We start from the raw sequence: 21,503 nt of genomic DNA on the forward strand, positions 1-21,503 counted from the left end.
ACTCGGTTCTTTATGCCAGAATTATCGCCATTTCTTGTTTTCTGGATTTTTCTTATTGGCTAACCAAAACACGTGACGTCCAATAGCCAGTAAGGAGATTCGGGTAAATCCGAGTAAAACCGAACCCGCTCATCTCTAGTTCTAATTGGCAAGGGTCATTATCATTAATCATATATATTTTATAATACACAGTTGAAATATTTAAATATGTTTACTGAAATATTGTGAGTAGAAAAGATAGAATTAAAGACCTTCAACTGAGCCTCAACCTGGACAGAGTTTGTGCCTGGACTGTCATGATGGGGCTGATTCTGAGTCAGAAGCAACCTATCCATGTCCGTGTCTTTTGGTGGTTGCCTGCTGGAAAGCTCTACCCTTTGTGTGCATGTGTGCATTTCAATGTGCAGTGAGTGAGATGTTCACTGTAGAGATGAGCGGGTTCGGTTCCTCGGAATCCGAACCCGCCTGAACTTCAGGTTTTTTTACACGGGTCCGAGCGACTCGGATCTTCCCGCCTTGCTCGGTTAACCCGAGCACGCCCGAACGTCATCATCCCGCTGTCGGATTCTTGCGAGGCTCGGATTCTATCGCGAGACTCGGATTCTATATAAGGAGCCGCGCGTCGCCGCCATTTTCACACGTGCATTGAGATTGATAGGGAGAGGACGTGGCTGGCGTCCTCTCCGTTTATAGAGAAGAGAGTGAGACTAGAGTAGAGAGAGACACAGTATTTACTTTAGTAATTTTGGGGAGCATTAGGAGGAGTACTACTACTTGCTGAAGTGATAGTGTGACTGTATATCTGACTTGTGGGGGAGACAGTGGGGAGCAGTTAGAGTCTGAGAGCAGGAGTACATATTTTAACGTACAGTGCACACTTTTGCTGCCAGAGTGCCACACTGCCATTGTGACCACACTGACCACCAGTATATATTGTTATTGTCTGCTTAGGAGTACTACTTGCAAGTTGCTGATAGTGTGACCAGTGACCTGACCACCAGTTTAATTAATCACCACCAGTTTAATATATATATATATATATATAATTGTATATAATATATATATAATTGTATACCACCTACCCGTGTTTTTTTTTTTTTCTTTCTTCTTGATACATACTACTATAGTAGCTTACTGTAGCAGTCTGCGGTGCTGCTGAGCTGACAGTGTCCAGCAGGTCCGTCATCAGTCATTACATAATAAATATATATACCTGTCCGGCTGCAGTACTAGTGATATTATATATATATATATATATATATATATATTAATTTCATCTCATTATCATCCAGTCTATATTAGCAGCAGACACAGTACGGTAGTCCACGGCTGTAGCTACCTCTGTGTCGGCAGTCGCTGGTCCATCCATAATTGTATACCACCTACCCGTGTTTTTTTTTTTTTCTTTCTTCTTGATACATACTACTATAGTAGCTTACTGTAGCAGTCTGCGGTGCTGCTGAGCTGACAGTGTCCAGCAGGTCCGTCATCAGTCATTACATAATAAATATATATACCTGTCCGGCTGCAGTACTAGTGATATTATATATATATATATATTAATTTCATCTCATTATCATCCAGTCTATATTAGCAGCAGACACAGTACGGTAGTCCACGGCTGTAGCTACCTCTGTGTCGGCAGTCGCTGGTCCATCCATAATTGTATACCACCTACCCGTGTTTTTTTTTTTTTTTCTTCTTGATACATACTACTATAGTAGCTTACTGTAGCAGTCTGCGGTGCTGCTGAGCTGACAGTGTCCAGCAGGTCCGTCATCAGTCATTACATAATAAATATATATACCTGTCCGGCTGCAGTACTAGTGATATTATATATATATATATTAATTTCATCTCATTATCATCCAGTCTATATTAGCAGCAGACACAGTACGGTAGTCCACGGCTGTAGCTACCTCTGTGTCGGCAATCGCTGGTCCATCCATAATTGTATACCACCTACCCGTGCTTTTTTTTTTTTCTTTCTTCTTGATACATACTACTATAGTAGCTTACTGTAGCAGTCTGCGGTGCTGCTGAGCTGACAGTGTCCAGCAGGTCCGTCATCAGTCATTACATAATAAATATATATACCTGTCCGGCTGCAGTACTAGTGATATTATATATATATATATTAATTTCATCTCATTATCATCCAGTCTATATTAGCAGCAGGCACAGTACGGTAGTCCACGGCTGTAGCTACCTCTGTGTCGGCAGTCGCTGGTCCATCCATAATTGTATACCACCTACCCGTGTTTTTTTTTTTTTTCTTTATTCTTGATACATACTACTATAGTAGCTTACTGTAGCAGTCTGCGGTGCTGCTGAGCTGACAGTGTCCAGCAGGTCCGTCATCAGTCATTACATAATAAATATATATACCTGTCCGGCTGCAGTACTAGTGATATTTTATATATATATATATATTAATTTCATCTCATCATCCAGTCTATATTAGCAGCAGACACAGTACGGTAGTCCACGGCTGTAGCTACCTCTGTGTCGGCAGTCGCTGGTCCATCCATAATTGTATACCACCTACCCGTGTTTTTTTTTTTTTTTCTTCTTGATACATACTACTATAGTAGCTTACTGTAGCAGTCTGCGGTGCTGCTGAGCTGACAGTGTCCAGCAGGTCCGTCATCAGTCATTACATAATAAATATATATACCTGTCCGGCTGCAGTACTAGTGATATTATATATATATATATTAATTTCATCTCATTATCATCCAGTCTATATTAGCAGCAGACACAGTACGGTAGTCCACGGCTGTAGCTACCTCTGTGTCGGCAGTCGCTGGTCCATCCATAAGTATACTAGTATCCATCCATCTCCATTGTTTACCTGAGGTGCCTTTTAGTTGTGCCTATTAAAATATGGAGAACAAAAATGTTGAGGTTCCAAAATTAGGGAAAGATCAAGATCCACTTCCACCTCGTGCTGAAGCTGCTGCCACTAGTCATGGCCGAGACGATGAAATGCCAGCAACGTCGTCTGCCAAGGCCGATGCCCAATGTCATAGTACAGAGCATGTAAAATCCAAAACACCAAATATCAGTAAAGAAAGGACTCCAAAATCTAAAATAAAATTGTCGGAGGAGAAGCGTAAACTTGCCAATATGCCATTTACCACACGGAGTGGCAAGGAACGGCTGAGGCCCTGGCCTATGTTCATGGCTAGTGGTTCAGCTTCACATGAGGATGGAAGCACTCAGCCTCTCGCTAGAAAAATGAAAAGACTCAAGCTGGCAAAAGCACCGCAAAGAACTGTGCGTTCTTCGAAATCCCAAATCCACAAGGAGAGTCCAATTGTGTCGGTTGCGATGCCTGACCTTCCCAACACTGGACGTGAAGAGCATGCGCCTTCCACCATTTGCACGCCCCCTGCAAGTGCTGGAAGGAGCACCCGCAGTCCAGTTCCTGATAGTCAGATTGAAGATGTCAGTGTTGAAGTACACCAGGATGAGGAGGATATGGGTGTTGCTGGCGCTGGGGAGGAAATTGACAAGGAGGATTCTGATGGTGAGGTGGTTTGTTTAAGTCAGGCACCCGGGGAGACACCTGTTGTCCGTGGGATGAATAGGGCCGTTGACATGCCTGGTGAAAATACCAAAAAAATCAACTCTTCGGTGTGGAAGTATTTCAACAGAAATGCGGACAACATTTGTCAAGCCGTGTGTTGCCTTTGTCAAGCTGTAATAAGTAGGGGTAAGGACGTTAACCACCTCGGAACATCCTCCCTTATACGTCACCTGCAGCGCATTCATAATAAGTCAGTGACAAGTTCAAAAACTTTGGGCGACAGCGGAAGCAGTCCACTGACCAGTAAATCCCTTCCTCTTGTAACCAAGCTCATGCAAACCACCCCACCAACTCCCTCAGTGTCAATTTCCTCCTTCCCCAGGAATGCCAATAGTCCTGCAGGCCATGTCACTGGCAATTCTGACGAGTCCTCTCCTGCCTGGGATTCCTCCGATGCATCCTTGCGTGTAACGCCTACTGCTGCTGGCGCTGCTGTTGTTGCTGCTGGGAGTCGATGGTCATCCCAGAGGGGAAGTCGTAAGCCCACTTTTACTACTTCCACCAAGCAATTGACTGTCCAACAGTCCTTTGCGAGGAAGATGAAATATCACAGCAGTCATCCTGTTGCAAAGCGGATAACTGAGGCCTTGACAACTATGTTGGTGTTAGACGTGCGTCCGGTATCCGCCGTTAGTTCACAGGGAACTAGACAATTTCTTGAGGTAGTGTGCCCCCGTTACCAAATACCATCTAGGTTCCACTTCTCTAGGCAGGCGATACCGAGAATGTACACGGACGTCAGAAAAAGACTCACCAGTCTCCTAAAAAATGCAGTTGTACCCAATGTCCACTTAACCACGGACATGTGGACAAGTGGAGCAGGGCAGGCTCAGGACTATATGACTGTGACAGCCCACTGGGTAGATGTATGGACTCCCGCCGCAAGAACAGCAGCGGCGGCACCAGTAGCAGCATCTCGCAAACGCCAACTCTTTCCTAGGCAGGCTACGCTTTGTATCACCGCTTTCCAGAATACGCACACAGCTGAAAACCTCTTACGGCAACTGAGGTAGATCATCGCGGAATGGCTTACCCCAATTGGACTCTCCTGTGGATTTGTGGCATCGGACAACGCCAGCAATATTGTGTGTGCATTAAATATGGGCAAATTCCAGCACGTCCCATGTTTTGCACATACCTTGAACTTGGTGGTGCAGAATTTTTTAAAAAACGACAGGGGCGTGCAAGAGATGCTGTCGGTGGCCAGAAGAATTGCGGGACACTTTCGGCGTACAGGCACCACGTACAGAAGACTGGAGCACCACCAAAAACGCCTGAACCTGCCCTGCCATCATCTGAAGCAAGAAGTGGTAACGAGGTGGAATTCAACCCTATATATGCTTCAGAGGTTGGAGGAGCAGCAAAAGGCCATTCAAGCCTATACAATTGAGCACGATATAGGAGGTGGAATGTACCTGTCTCAAGCGCAGTGGAGAATGATTTCAACGTTGTGCAAGGTTCTGCAACCTTTTGAACTTGCCACACGTGAAGTCAGTTCAGACACTGCCAGCCTGAGTCAGGTCATTCCCCTCATCAGGCTTTTGCAGAAGAAGCTGGAGGCATTGAAGGAGGAGCTAAAAGGGAGCGATTCCGCTAGGCATGTGGGACTTGTGGATGGAGCCCTTAATTCGCTTAACAAGGATTCACGGGTGGTCAATCTGTTGAAATCAGAGCACTACATTTTGGCCACCGTGCTCGATCCTAGATTTAAAACCTACCTTGGATCTCTCTTTCCGGCAGACACAAGTCTGCTGGGGTTCAAAGACCTGCTGGTGACAAAATTGTCAAGTCAAGCGGAACGCGACCTGTCAACATCTCCTCCTTCACATTCTCCCGCAACTGGGGGTGCGAGGAAAAGGCTCAGAATTCCGAGCCCACCCGCTGGCGGTGATGCAGGGCAGTCTGGAGCGACTGCTGATGCTGACATCTGGTCCGGACTGAAGGACCTGACAACGATTACGGACATGTCGTCTACTGTCACTGCATATGATTCTGTCACCATTGAAAGAATGGTGGAGGATTATATGAGTGACCGCATCCAAGTAGGCACGTCAGACAGTCCGTACTTATACTGGCAGGAAAAAGAGGCAATTTGAAGGCCCTTGCACAAACTGGCTTTATTCTACCTAAGTTGCCCTCCCACAAGTGTGTACTCCGAAAGAGTGTTTAGTGCCGCCGCTCACCTTGTCAGCAATCGGCGTACGAGGTTACTTCCAGAAAATGTGGAGAAGATGATGTTCATCAAAATGAATTATAATCAATTCCTCCGTGGAGACATTGACCAGCAGCAATTGCCTCCACAAAGTACGCAGGGAGCTGAGATGGTGGATTCCAGTGGGGACGAATTGATAATCTGTGAGGAGCGGGATGTACACGGTGATATATCGGAGGATGATGATGAGGTGGACATCTTGCCTCTGTAGAGCCAGTTTGTGCAAGGAGAGATTAATTGCTTCTTTTTCGGTGGGGGTCCAAACCAACCCGTCATTTCAGTCACAGTCATGTGGCAGACCCTGTCACTGAAATGATGGGTTGGTTAAAGTGTGCATGTCCTGTTTATACAACATAAGGGTGGGTGGGAGGGCCCAAGGACAATTCCATCTTGCACCTCTTTTTTCTTTCATTTTTATTTGCGTCATGTGCTGTTTGGGGAGTGTTTTTTGGAAGGGCCATCCTGCGTGACACTGCAGTGCCACTCCTAGATGGGCCAGGTGTTTGTGTCGGCCACTAGGGTCGCTTATCTTACTCACACAGCTACCTCATTGCGCCTCTTTTTTTCTTTGCGTCGTGTGCTGTTTGGGGAGTGTTTTTTGGAAGGGCCATCCTGCGTGACACTGCAGTGACACTCCTAGATGGGCCAGGTGTTTGTGTCGGCCACTAGGGTCGCTTATCTTACTCACACAGCTACCTCATTGCGCCTCTTTTTTTCTTTGCGTCATGTGCTGTTTGGGGAGTGTTTTTTGGAAGGGCCATCCTGCGTGACACTGCAGTGCCACTCCTAGATGGGCCAGGTGTTTGTGTCGGCCACTAGGGTCGCTTATCTTACTCACACAGCTACCTCATTGCGCCTCTTTTTTCTTTGCGTCATGTGCTGTTTGGGGAGTGTTTTTTGGAAGGGCCATCCTGCGTGACACTGCAGTGACACTCCTAGATGGGCCAGGTGTTTGTGTCGGCCACTAGGGTCGCTTATCTTACTCACACAGCTACCTCATTGCGCCTCTTTTTTTCTTTGCGTCATGTGCTGTTTGGGGAGTGTTTTTTGGAAGGGCCATCCTGCGTGACACTGCAGTGCCACTCCTAGATGGGCCAGGTGTTTGTGTCGGCCACTAGGGTCGCTTATCTTACTCACACAGCTACCTCATTGCGCCTCTTTTTTTCTTTGCGTCATGTGCTGTTTGGGGAGTGTTTTTTGGAAGGGCCATCCTGCGTGACACTGCAGTGCCACTCCTAGATGGGCCAGGTGTTTGTGTCGGCCACTAGGGTCGCTTAGCTTAGTCATCCAGCGACCTCGGTGCAAATTTTAGGACTAAAAATAATATTGTGAGGTGTGAGGTATTCAGAATAGACTGAAAATGAGTGGAAATTATGGTTTTTGAGGTTATTAATACTTTGGGATCAAAATGACCCCCAAATTCTATGATTTAAGCTGTTTTTTAGTGTTTTTTGAAAAAAACACCCGAATCCAAAACACACCCGAATCCGACAAAAAAAATTCGGTGAGGTTTTGCCAAAACGCGGTCGAACCCAAAACACAGCCGCGGAACCGAACCCAAAACCAAAACACAAAACCCGAAAAATTTCAAGTGCACATCTCTAGTTCACTGTCAGTGTTTGTTTATGCTGATTTACCAATTGGTGCATCTATAGTCACACCATCTGTTGCACCATCAAAACTTGCACTAGCCTTATGGCTCAAATGCACACACACACACACACACACACACACACACACACACACGTCCTTGCACATAAGACCCCTCTATTGGTAGTTTTAACAATAGAGTAGCTACAGTATTAAACAAAATAAAAATTAAAAAAGGGAAAAATAATAATTATTCAATTTCTAGGCTGTCCCCTATTGTCCCCTAATGCGTGCAACCCTAGGTGTATGCCTAAGAAGGAAAGTAACAAGGGACAATAAAGAGAGAAAGATTTTATTTTTTGTCTTTGTTGTGTAATAAAGATGTTCTAGATATTTTCTGAAAGAAAGGTTTGCCTCAATTAAGATTAAAATCACTTTTGTCATTGTTCAAAGACTTTGGGGTAAATTTCTCAAAGCTTAAAGAGAGATAAATTGTAGAGAGATAAAGTGCCAACCAATCAGCTCCTAATTGTCATTTTTCAAACACAGCCTGTAACATACAGTAGCAGTTAGAACCTGATCGGTTGGAACTTTTATCTCACATCAAGCTTTGATAAATCTCAGACTATGGTCCAGATTCAATTATCTACCGCTTGTGTCATACAATCTCTACTCCCAGGTAAACTGTCCTGAGGCAGCAGTTAACACTTACAGTACTTCTGCTTATACCCTTTGATGGGACAAGCAGACAGTTAACTGCTGCCTCTGGGCTGTTTGCCAGTTGACTGCGGATCTGTAATTGACTAGCTCTAGCATTTTACCCAGTAGAAGAGACATGCATTGGCGTTTCTATAATGGGTGCAATGTGAAGAAACTGAACCCATATTTTAATATTTGCCTTTCTGGAGTCCAGCGCCAGATTCTGCATTTACTGCAAAAATCGCAGCCAAAATTTCCGCCAACGCATGTGCAGTAGTGCATTTGGTCTCCGGAACAGGCCAGGCCATATCATTTTGGAGACCTGCGCATGCGCAGTTGACCCTGGCACAATGCGGGAGACTACTGCGCCACACAGAGGAGGGGGCCCACCCGAAGAGAGCCCACCAAGAGGTGTACATGGCCCCCTCCTCTGTTAATATGCCCCTGGAGACATGTGACACATGCCGTGGCTATTTGAATCTGCTCCTATATCTCATAGAAATTATACTACTTTTATATATTTCTACATTACAATAGAAAACATAAATGTAAACATAGCACACGTAAGGATAATGTTTATAAACCAACTTCTGTCAAGCACCTTGCATATTTACATAGAAGAGAACTTTTCATCACTAAGATCAATAATTTCCTAGCTACAAAATACATGATCATTAACAAGTGGTGTGAAAAAAGGTCTACACCAGTGGTTCCCAAACATTTTTGAATCACCTAGAGTATCAAAAAAAAAATTCACAGCACCCCCTACGCCAACAATTTCTTATTGAGAAATTCAGAAAAAAATATCAAATTAAGTAAATTGTGTTTATATGTCATCCTTAGGTTCAAATAGGTGGTGAGTGACAAGATTCACTTCTGTTGGTCCACATGTTTCATGATTGACAGCCCCAGCACTGGTTTTTGCCTATTACATTGACAATAAATAATTAGAATTGGTCCTGGACCACCAATTTAAGGCACCCCTGCAAGTGTCCCGAGGCACCCCAGGGTGCCATGGCACACAGTTTGAGAACCACTGGTCTACACCATTTTTAAGTAAAATGCTTTGACAAAAGTCAAATCTTGCAACTAAAATGTCATAGTTAAATGATAACAATAACACAGCATGTGCACAATCTTTGTAGGCTATTAGTTTGATAAATATTGTACATTGTTATTGCTTTTCCACATTAATTGAAATTTGGTTTAATTGCATTTTGTTATTACGAAGACAGATGCTGTTTTGTTTCAGTACCAAGTGCTTTCTAGCTTAAGTGCATAGCTACAAAATATATGAATGCCTGAAGTCTTTTTACTTTAATGGGTTGCTGTATGTTTATATTATCAGACTTATTTCAGTTTAAGACACTAAATAAGTTCACGCTTCAATTCTCTGTAATGCCGATGTGAAGGTTAATGATGAAATCAGGGTAAAATAATATTTAATACAATGAAATAAACTATTGTATATTTGTTTGAATACCCTGTAATCAATAGTACCATGGCACTATGGGTTTGTGGTGCAAAGCATACAATCTCAGTTCACTCAAGAATATACTGTACTACCAGAGCCGGCCCTACCCAATATGATGCCCTAGGCAAGATTTTGGCTGGTGCCCCCTAGCACCAACGCTAGTTCCGCCTCTGACCCTGCACCTCTTTCCCAGCACCATCACCCCTCACCCATAGCAGTCCTTATTTTGGTTTTCCTACCCCCTGTAATTTAAATAAGAACAGTGTGCACATTCGGCACACAGCCCAAAAAGGTATGTGTTCTTGCTGGGAAGGGGCATGGCCACACAATAGTACCCCCAATTCAAATTATGCCACACAGTACTGCAACTTTGTTCACAATTTATCATGCGATAGTGTCCCTTATTCACATTACATCACACAGTAGTACCACTTTACCTTATATACACTACTAATCACGGTAGTGCCCCTCATTCACATAACATCACACTGAATTGCTCCTTATTCACATTACACCATACCATATTGCTCTTTATTCACATTAGACCACACAGTAGTGCCCTTGTTATACACATTTGCTGCACATTATTAATGCATTATACACATGACCCTTACACATATGCTGAACACTATTGCACAACCAACCCACTCACACACACAGCACTCACACAGCCGCTAACACTGGGACCTCTGCCTCTGCTTGGATACATAAATCTTACACCATGCAGCAGGAGATGCCTGGCGCGAGTCAACTGGTAGCTCTGCTAACGTCGGGTGCCTGTGTTTGATGAAAATGCATCTTATTTGCATTGCTATGTAGCTAGGATGCACAAGCAGATTATCCTGATTAAAATGATATGCGGCATGCCTATATTCTGTGTGTGACTGCGGCTGTATCTGCATACGAAATGCTACACACACACACAATATAGGCATGCCGCATATAATTTTAATCAGCAGAAGCTGCTTGTGCCCCTAGGCATACCAGATGCCCTAGGCAATTGCCTAGTTTGCCTATACCTAAGGCCGGCTCTGTGTACTACAAATACGTGTAAGCTCATAAAAATTTAGTTCAAATGTTCCATTCTCTGCAGCATTTGTAAGTAAACTATCTTGTGTACTGGTGATAACAATATTTACAGTGTGCATTCCCCTCAGCCAACAGTTAATTGCCGTTTATTTATCCAGTGGCCTAAAGAGTTATATCACTATGTTGAAAAACAAATATAAAATAATGTCACAGAGCAAGCAGTTTAACGCTGGAGTTTTATTGCAGGATAAATCTGAACGTCAGGAATGCTGCAAATGTCTGGCAACAAGTCATGATATAAGTTTTGTGCTGTATTATGCTGGGAAACATTGCCTCAGTTTAATCTGCTTGAAATGTGGCATAGCAGGAAAGCCAAGTTTGAATGTGTTTGTTTTATTTGCAGGAGATGTATCCCAGCAGCCCACTGTATTACCTACGTCTACATCTACTCCTCTCCCTGTTCTGAAAACAACCACTGCTTTTACTCAGACTTATATGACTGTTAACTTTAATACTAACACAGAACAGCCTGAAGTTCCACCAACACAGAACCCAGGTACAGTGATAATAACAAGATGTCTTAGTTAAATATATCTGGCAGAAAGCAACACTCTCAGGTATGATTAAATATTCCAAGTACCCAGTGCAAAATTCAACAGGACCCAAGATATTTTTTATGACTATTGTTAGCAAAACAGACAAATCATTCAATTAACCAGCTGAATAACATTCATTTTATTATTATTATTATTATTATTATTATTATTATTATTAAACAATCATTTTCAGTAAATAATAAATAAGAAAAATAATGATGATGATAACTATTAGTAGTAGTAGTAGTAGTAGTAGTAAAAAAAAAAAACTTCCATTCTGCTGTATACAGTATAAACAATAGTGACTAATAAATAGATATGGAGGGGAATGTAATAGGGTATGAGAATTATAACGTGAGAGATTTTGTGAGAGTTCTGTTTTTTTAAAGTGACAATCATTTATATGGCAAACTCAGGTTGATTTTGCCATGTAAATGATTGCCACTTTAAAAAAAAAAAAAAACCCACAGGAGAACTCTTATAAAATCTCTCACTTTCTGATTCTCACACCCTATTACATTTCCTCCATGGTACATTGCAACTACAGTATTACTCATTTTCAACAATCACACAACATAAAGATGCCAAAAGGAAACCCTTATTAAATGCTGAAATGCTATGACTTTCTAGATTAGACAGCCCACTAATCTATACAACACAGTGCTATATTTGATGGGGGTAAATTCCACTTTATAAAAGAAAGCAAGGTCTACCAATGAAAGTATTATTATGTACGTTGTGGAATCCAATATGATTTCATTCATCAGATGATATTTTTAGTTTTGAATTCCAACAACGTATATATTAGGTATAGACCATATGGAAATTGAATAGATACCGTTTCTCTGCTGCTTGCTTCCTGAATTAAGTTGACCATCTCTAAGCCAAATACAGCCTTAACTGGAGAGCATAAGCTATAGGGCCTGATTCAGACGTGCAGGCAAACCGCACATAATGCTGATGTTCACATACAGTAGTTGATTATTTGCTTCTGCATATGTGCAAAAGATCCCAGAATCCCACATGACACATGCATTACCCAGAGTGTATGCACAATGGTGCTGTTGCGTTCAATTCAGACATTATCCAAAAGTTGGAGGAAAAGCAATGAGGGTTCCTGGACGGTGATTTGGGGCTGGCCTGAAGTGAACACAAAAAAATCTGTCTTATGGGCATGGTATGGGGTGTTGCAGGCGCGTCAGCTGCAGTTGAGCAGGATGACATGACGACCGGATTTCTACTAGAACACATACATTTTAATGTATGTGTTCACACAGTGCGGCTGTGTTCTACATGAAATCTGGTCATGGAACTGGCCGGATCCTGTGCAGCGGCATCCTGCGGAAAGGCTAGTGTGTGAACCCAAAACGCTCCTACCGGCCAAATGTTCCCACTAAATCACTATGTGTGGCCCAAGCCTTATAATGTACTAACGTACAAAACATTGCTAGTTTAATACAGTACCTACTAGTTACTCAACTGAAAAAGGTAACATTATTTTTGCATGTACCATTATACACTTAAAATATTTTGCATAATTATAACTCTATATCTCTGTTAATTGGATTTAAACTTAAAAACTACAACTTAAAGCAATAAAACAAAACCACTAATGGTAATTTCACCAGGAGTGTGAAGGAAGACAGATTTGTTCCTAGTGTAATTACTAATTCCACTGTCTTGTAAAATAAAGCTTTTTAATTATCAGTTCCAATTCATTTGTGTTGTTCAATTAAAATAACTCCTTGGTAAAAGTCCAAGACCTGAATGTGAAACTAAATAGTTTGATTTGTAGCATTTTAATTTGTCACACGGTTTTTCACATTTAAGCACAGCATGGGTTCGTTTAAAAAAAAGTGCAGAGCAGTTACTCTGACTAGCGTGACTTAATTGCTCTATTATTCCGCTTACTGTACGATTAATTACAAGCTGTTTCTTAAGCAGCAATTGCTGGGGTTGCCATGTGTAATCTGTGCAGTTTTCACAGTGAAAATTCAGTGACTAATGGTGCTTTTAAACAATACTCAGCTTTGTGCAGTTCACTTCTCAAAAACTACTTATTCTGAATGTGTTTTATACACATGTATAATGGATTTAAAATGCTTCATTAAAATATGTTCTACTAAGCCAGCTATCAATACACAAATTAAGCAGCTCATTTATCTTTGGTGACTATGACAATTTATATTATGCTACTTCAAATCTGGACCTTATGCACCAGCACAGCACCTGTTTTTTATGCAGACATTAGATAATTAGCAATATGCCATTTACTTTGTCTGTGTCCTATTTAATAACACTATCGGAGAAATGTAAAAGGGTCCAAATTAGATTTGCCTTGTAAATGATTTCCGCTTTAAAAAAACAGACAATTTTGGCTGAAATCCCAGACTTCCGCAAACTCGGACCCTATTACATTTCCCCCCATGCATGTGTCCAAAGTGATCAGCCTCTCTCCTAAACAAATTGCAGCTTTAAGGCCTGATTCTGAGGTAGGAGTAAAGCAAAAAAGAGCAAGTAACTGTGCACCTGTACAACCCATGGTGCATTGCAAGGGGTGCAAATTCATTTAGTTTATTGCTGGGTAAACAGTGGTGGCTGCAATGATGGCGGCTGCAGGGTGGAGGGGGTGCTTAGCATGTATAAACATACATGTTATGGTACTGTATATGTAATATAGGTGCTGGCTAGTGATCCAGGGGATCGCCAGCAATGTGTGTATTACCACCCAGGACTCCGCATTATGCTTCACTCTCCTTCTAAGCCCATCCCCAGACTCCTTTGAAACTAGCCAATGGGAGTCTGGGGGTGGGCTTAGAAGGAGAGTGACGAATAATAGTCCCGGGTACCATAGTGATGCTTAATGCACACATCCGATCCCCGGGATAACCAGCTAGCACATACACCAACATGTATGTTTATATGTGCTAAATGTGCTAGCTCCCGCCCCCCCCCACCCCCACCCCCCTTGCAGGTAAATACTGGCTGCTTTTGCATGTAGCCCACAAGTGGAGGACAGCTTTATTTTTATACGCTATTTAGATTTGAGTTTGGACGCCCCCCTCCCTCAAACCTAATTTGTTTTAAAATATATGTTTAATAACAACTGTGCTAATCAGATCATTAAAATGCAGACAGCTTCAAAGCATATCTAGTTTTAGGCAAGTCCTGCAAGCTTTGTATATGTGAGTGCTAAGCCAGTAAGAACACAATGAGGCTTCTTGGGCAGGTGGGTGGAGTTTCAGGATGTACTGAGTTGAACGTACACAGAAATCTTTCTTATTCCAAACAGATCTCTTGCATCTAGGATAGGGCAGCAGATGGATGGGCAGACAGACTGCCTATATGTTCTGTATGATGGGTTGACATTAATTTGGGTTCCAATGTCTAAGTCAACAGTCATTAGGTCAACCCCATATTGCTGACATGCATTAGGTCGACACTGACTACAAGTCGACACTGGAAAATATTGACAGGTACAAAAGGTCGACAGGTTCAAATGGTTGGCATGGCAATGGGCAACACACATATGGTCAACACACGGGTTTAAGTGGGTTTTTGCATTTTGTACACCTTTTTCATACATTGCTATTCACATGGACTACGATTGGCAGTGAACCACAGCATGGCGAGTGAAGTTAGCCATGCAAGGGGACGGTGAAAATGACACCAAATTTTTTTTAAAAGCTAGGTCGACCTTTTTTGTGTAGACCTTTTCCCATGTCGACCTTTTTGTGTCAGTCGACCTTTTCCTGTGTCAACCTTTTGTCAGTGTCACCTGTCAACATTTTGCGTGTTGACCATATGGGGTCGACCTAATGACTGTCGACCTTGATACTCTACATCTTCGTTACCACACCTTATTTATTTCTATGCATGCATTGCCATTCTTGCTTGAACTTCTGCAGCAGCTCCAATATTAGCATTTATATTCCACTGACCTCTTATCTCACATTATTTCCTTATGCTTCAAGTGTTTCTTCCTTATTGGTAGCTTTTGAATCTTACAAGTCAGCTCCACGTCTGCAGGTCCTTCATGTCTGAGAAAATTGCAGTTTACAGTGAGTGTAAAGATAGCAGAGAACTTGACGGAGACCAACCAGCTCCAAACTGAGGGAGATTCCTCCTAATGAAGGCGATTCCACCTTTGAGTAGAGATCTTAATTTCTTCATACTGTACTATCACTATCTGGGACAGTCCTAATAGACAGCGCTCAATCTCCACCCCCAGCACCCTTTCAAAAAGGTTGTAATCAAGAAGGATCCTACTTTCTGACAGTTCCAAGCTCACTGATTAACTCTGCCATGTGTGTGAGGGTGAAACAGGAATGCAGGAAATGGATTATATCAGAATGGACCTTAACTGAGTGGGAGAGATAGAGCCACCTATTCAAGCACTGATGAGTCCCTCTTTGCTTACTCGGCAATTATAGGAATTTGGTAGACAACTATAAGTCCTGTGTCTGTGTCTCCCTATGCCTCTGGGATCCATTACAATGGCACCCCCTGCATCCACTATAGCTATGCCCATGCTCCCATCCATCTGCTGGTCAAAATAGTCAACATCATTATCAGCAACAATACAGATTTGCACCAGCCCATCATTTCTGTAAGAGATCCATCTAAAGTCAGAAGGATCTCTGCATACATTCACCTCTGAATAGCCCATAATTTCATCTACATGCCCACAACATGCCCATTGCACACTAATCCTACTTGAGAACATCCAGCTCATGCTTGTTTACACCCACTCAGCCAAATGTGGAGAAGATATGACTTTCTTTACATCTTTATTTGCAGGCTCTGATGCATGTGCAGTTTGTTAGAGCCTCTCACAGAGGGAACTGCTGCAACTCTGAATTTTGGAACACGTAGGAAAGGTGGCCCTGTTCTTTCATGTACAGTGTGTGTTCATTTTTAATGTCACTTTACTCACAAATATTATTGATTACTAAACACAAAATAGAAATTGCTTTATATTCAATTTTACTTACTAATGTATAGAAATGAGGCGTAAAAGTTCCAGGGGCACAAGAAAAATGCAAACATATTAGATACTGTAAAGAGTGTGATTGTACTAAAATATATTTTCTTCTGTGCATGTCAGGCACATTGTACAGTTCATTATTAATTCTTATTCAGCATGATGTTTTTGTATACAGAAATCAATAATTTAGAATCAATATGCTGTAACAACTCTGTGCCAGGAGTTCTGTCAAGGGGGTAAATTTACTAAGATGGGAATTCTATTTAAGATGGGATGTTGCCCATAGCAACCAATCAGATTCTAGGTATTATCTTCTAGAAGTTGCTAGATAAATGAGAAGTAGAATCTGATTGGTTGCTATGGGCAACATTTCATCTTAAATAGAACTCCCTTCTTAGTAAATTTACTCCAAGGTGTGATCATATACAGTTATAGATTTCAAAATGTTATAGTCAGCTCTTTAATATATGGCATCTAGTATTTTGGGGTTATTGGTACTCTATAGTTAAATAAAGTTGCATGAATTCTGCCTTGTATTATAGATAGCTGGTGAAATGCATACCTCCCAACATGACCCTCTCCAGAAGGGACACAAAGCTCTGCTTCTGGACTTTTCTCTTAATATACGACTGCCGGCACCTGTTTTGAACAGGTAAATGGATAAGAAAGGTGTTTCAGCACAGGTGATGGCAATCATAAATTAAGAGGGAAATCCAGGAGCAGAGCATTCTGTCCCTCCTGGAGAGGGTCATGGTGGGAGGTATGGAAATGTAGTGGACTGCACTTAGTCAAATATTTTGTTGCTGGATATAAAGGGGCAATTTTATTAAAGGAAAACACACAGGATTTAAATCACCCATTTCAATTCTGTAAAAATCTCTGGGAAAGAGCAGACATTGACAAATAGCAATTCATTACATTTCCCCTTACAGTGATTGAGAAATCCTTCAGCCTTGAAAATGTTAAACATTTAGGTGATACTGTTTGCTAATTAACCAGTATGTGATACATTCTCGCAGGCTCCAGACTAGATCTGCCGAGTAGCAATTTAACTCCTCTTTCACATCACCCTGAGACTTCTCCTGTGCCTCAGCAGCCACAAAGTGCTAACTCAGAGATTTCTGATGCCAGTAAAGAGACTAATAGCATAAATGACATTTTTACTGAGGATGAAAAACTCTTCAACATCAATGAAAGAACCATATCTCCAGAAGTGGAAAATCACAAGACTATACCTTCAGTCACACCAGAGCAAACTGAGTCACAAGGCACACCTCATAAGGAAACAGATGCATTCTTAGAAGGAACGTTAGAGGATGGAGGTAAAGCACACAGAACCATACAAGCCATTGAAGAGATATAACATCTGAGCATCATTTAAAGCATGTTTTACAAATTGTGGGGGTAATTCTGAGTTGATCGCAGCAGGATTTTTGTTAGCAATTGGGCAAAACCATGGCCCTCATTCCGAGTCGTTCGCTCGGTAATTTTCATCGCATCGCAGTGAAATTCCGCTTAGTACGCATGCGCAATATTCGCACTGCGACTGCGCCAAGTAATTTAACAATGAAGATAGTATTTTTACTCACGGCTTTTTCTTCGCTCCGGCGATCGTAGTGTGATTGACAGGAAAATATCTGTTACTGGGCGGAAACACGGCGTTTTATGGGCGTGTGGATAAAAACGCTACCGTTTCCGGAAAAAACGCAGGAGTGGCCGGAGAAACGGGGGAGTGTCTGAGCGAACGCTGGGTGTGTTTGTGACGTCAAACCAGGAACGACAAGCACTGAACTGATCGCAGATGCCGAGTAAGTCTGAAGCTACTCTGAAACTGCTAAGTAGTTTGTAATCGCAATATTGCGAATACATCGGTCGCAATTTTAAGAAGCTAAGATTCACTCCCAGTAGGCGGCGGCTTAGCGTGTGTAACTCTGCTAAAATCGCCTTGCGAGCGATCAACTCGGAATGAGGGCCCATGTGCACTGCAGGGGAGGCAGATATAACATGTGCAGAGAGAGTTAGCTTTGGGTGTGGTGTGTTCAATCTGCTGTCTAAATTGCAGTGTAAAAATAAAGCATCCAGTATTTACCGTGCACAGAAACAAAATAACCCACCCAAATCTAACTCTCTCTGCAAATGTTATATCTGCCCCCCCGCAGTGCACATGGTTTTGCCCAATTGCTAAAAAATTTCCTGCTGCGATCAACTTGGAATTACCCCCACAGTTTGAATTTATGGATAGTAAAAGTGTCTAAATTATTTAGCTCATATTTATTTTATTCTTGTACATTGAAAACTAACAAAGTTCAAAGAGGCTCATTCAGGTGCGGTTGTTCTTGCTGCTGCCGTTGCTAGATTATGCTGTGTGCTATTGGAATTTTATGCTAATATAAGCAAAAGGTAACATGAGCATATGGACGCCCACTGCTACTGCATAATTTCCATCCGAAGGTGTAAAATGATTAATACATCAGTGCCATCATCGCAAATCAGATCTAGCCAGATAGCAAAATTGGGGGGGAGGGGGGGGGTTGGAGTCAGGAAATCAGAGGGGGAGGGGTCTGACAGAGTAGGGGGCGGGACCAGACAGGATGGAGACTGAGGCGTCAGTTATACTAAAATATATATATATATGTATATATATATGTATATATGTGTGTGTGTACAGAAAACAAATAAACATAAAAAAACACTGGGCTGCAGAGGGTTCTAGGTGGGGGAGTGAAATGGGGCAATGTGGGCTGCTTGGGGAGGGAAGGCGGGGAGGCACTGGGCTGGTAGGTGTGAGACACTGAGATGGGGGGGTCAGTGAGCAGGTGGGGCCACTAGACTGGTGGGGGGTGATATATATGGAGGACACTGGGCTGGAGTGGGTTCTAGGTGGGCTGGCAGGGTGCGAGACACTGAGATGGGAGGGGGCTGACTTGCATGTCGCAGCTAGAGAGCCCTCTGTGTACAGGGTCCAGGGACACACACACAAATTGTACCGGGTCCAGGGGCACACACACACATTGTACAGGGTCCAGGAGCACACACACACACACACACACACACACACACACACACACACACACACACACACACATTGTACAGGTCCAGGAGCACACTGACACACACACACACACACACACATTGTACAGGGTCCAGGGGCACACTGACACACACACACACACACACACACACACACACACACACACACACACACACATTGTAAAGGGCCCAAGGGCACACTGTCTCCCCACACTGTCCCTGGAGCAGCACCCTTAAACTGTTCAGTGGGGCCCGGGGACGCATGTGATCCACCCGGTGTCAGGAGATGGCTCCCTTGTTCTGCACTGGCCCCGCAGCTCAGCGGCTGTTACCGTCACACACAGCCATAGAGACTAGAGTGAGGAGGAGCGCAGAGATCCCGGTACAGGGTCACTCCCCAGCCTCTTCTGCATATTCAGCGGTGGGATGGGGAGTGACTCAGAGCTCCTGCACCTACTGTACATAATTAATACAGCGCTGATGTAAACGGGCGAGGGGCATGCACATAACTCCAGACATCATCCCCGAACCAAAATTACCTCTTGCCGGCTGCAGTTGTCCTTCATGCAGGTCAGTGGGGCCCGGGAACCAGGAGGCAACAGCGCTGGTTGTGATGTTGCCGGCGGCAGGAAATGGTGCCCTTGAGTGAATGGCGCTGTATGCGAATGCATACTGTGCCTAATGGGACGGCGACACTGCTTCTACTGCTGCCGGGTAATGCCTCCAGCCGCCCATAGGGGAGGTCTTCAGTTTGCCGGCTGTCGGGATCCCGGCGCACAGTATACCGGCGCCAGAATCCCGACAGCCGGCATATCGACACTTTATCTCCCTCTTGGGGGTCCACGACCACCCTGGAGGGAGAATAAATAGTTAGGAGCTGGTTGGCTGGTTCATTATCACTTTTTATTCATCTCCACTGTATCACTTTTTAAGGCTTAATACATTTGGACCCCAGAGTCAAAAAGAACTAAACTGATTCCTAAACTTTGATTGACTTAAGCAACCTCTAGAATAGATTGAACTCCAAATAATGTTAACTGAATCAATCTGTTAACAACAAACAGGTTAGTTTGCAATAGAGATCATAACACAAAATTCACATAAGTTGTCAGCACATTGGGAATTGACCGTAGAACAGTAATTGTTTGGATGAAAATTATAGACAAATGCAAATGTATCACATAATGCTGTTGTTTGTGATTGTTTAGCTTTTCTTCATCCATTTATAGATAAAGATGGAAGTTTTGGACTTGCACCGTGGAAAATTGGTGTCATCTCAGCAGCCGTGTTTCTGGCAACAGAGGCTATTGTCTTGACTATATATTGCTTAATATGTAGAAAAAGAAGGTATAGTTTGCCTTTCAGTGATTAATATTGTAAATCAATGCTTTACTGTCACTAGCTCACCCTTCGATAGTATAGGATAGACTTAACCTGCATGGCTTGAACAAGGGGGGTCACTCCAAGTTAATCGCTCGCTAGCTAGATTTAGCAGCCGTGCAAACGCTATGCCGCCGCAGCCCACTGGGGAATGTATTTTAGCTTAGCAGAAATGCGAACGCATGTGCAGCCGAGCTCTGCAAAAACAGTTTGTGCAGTTTCTGAGTAGCTCTGAACCTACTCAGCGCTTGTGATCACTTCAGCCTATGCGTGTCCTCCGGAATTGACATCATACACCCACCCAGCGAACGCCCAGCCACGCCTGCGTTTTTTCAGACACGCCTGCGTTTTTGCAAACACTCCCTGAAACGCCCCCTTCCTGTCAATCTTCCTGTGGCCGTCCGTGCAACTGAAAACTTCGCTAGAACCTGTGCACAATCACAACGGGATTTGTACCCGTACGTCGTGCGTGCGCATTGTGGTGCATATGCATGCACAGAAATGCCAAATTTTAGCCAGATCGCTGCGCAGTGAACAACGGCAGCTAGTGATTAACTCGGAATGAACCCCAAGGTCCTTTATTGCAATTGCAGCCCGAAATGTAGGCGCAATCTGTTTGTTAAAAAAAAGATGGAACTCCAAACATACTGTATGCAAGCAACAGTAGCATGTTGTATGCACTTTACAGTATATTCCATTAACGCCCATTTTTATTTTTATTTTTTTAACTAGTTGGCTAGTCATGAGGACTGACATCATCATCATTTTTTATTTGTACCTGACCAACCTAAAGTAATGTGTAATTCTCAGGGGTATACAGAAGGGATGGACTGGCCATTTTTTGGCCTTGGCATTATTGTGAAAACATGCACAGAAGGCGTGTGCACAACCATGAAGGGGGCGCACACATCCAT

At 43.0% G+C, this 21,503-nt stretch overlaps 1 protein-coding gene across 4 annotated transcripts in view; it reads left to right on the forward strand.

The window, feature by feature from the left end:
- The window catches only part of LOC134914273 (uncharacterized), a 177,311-nt gene extending 156,669 nt beyond the window's left edge, over positions 1-20,642 (forward strand). For all 4 annotated transcript variants that reach the window (XM_063920044.1, XM_063920038.1, XM_063920053.1 and 1 more), the window contains 3 exons: positions 11,000-11,152; positions 17,199-17,501; positions 20,439-20,642. In XM_063920044.1, the coding sequence (XP_063776114.1) occupies positions 11,000-11,152; positions 17,199-17,501; positions 20,439-20,581 (599 nt within the window). In that variant the 3' untranslated portion in view covers positions 20,582-20,642. The remainder of the gene's footprint in view (positions 1-10,999; positions 11,153-17,198; positions 17,502-20,438) is intronic.
- Positions 20,643-21,503: the final 861 nt, after the last annotated feature.

Source organism: Pseudophryne corroboree, chromosome 1, assembly GCF_028390025.1.
Source record: "Pseudophryne corroboree isolate aPseCor3 chromosome 1, aPseCor3.hap2, whole genome shotgun sequence".
NCBI lineage: Eukaryota > Metazoa > Chordata > Amphibia > Anura > Myobatrachidae > Pseudophryne > Pseudophryne corroboree.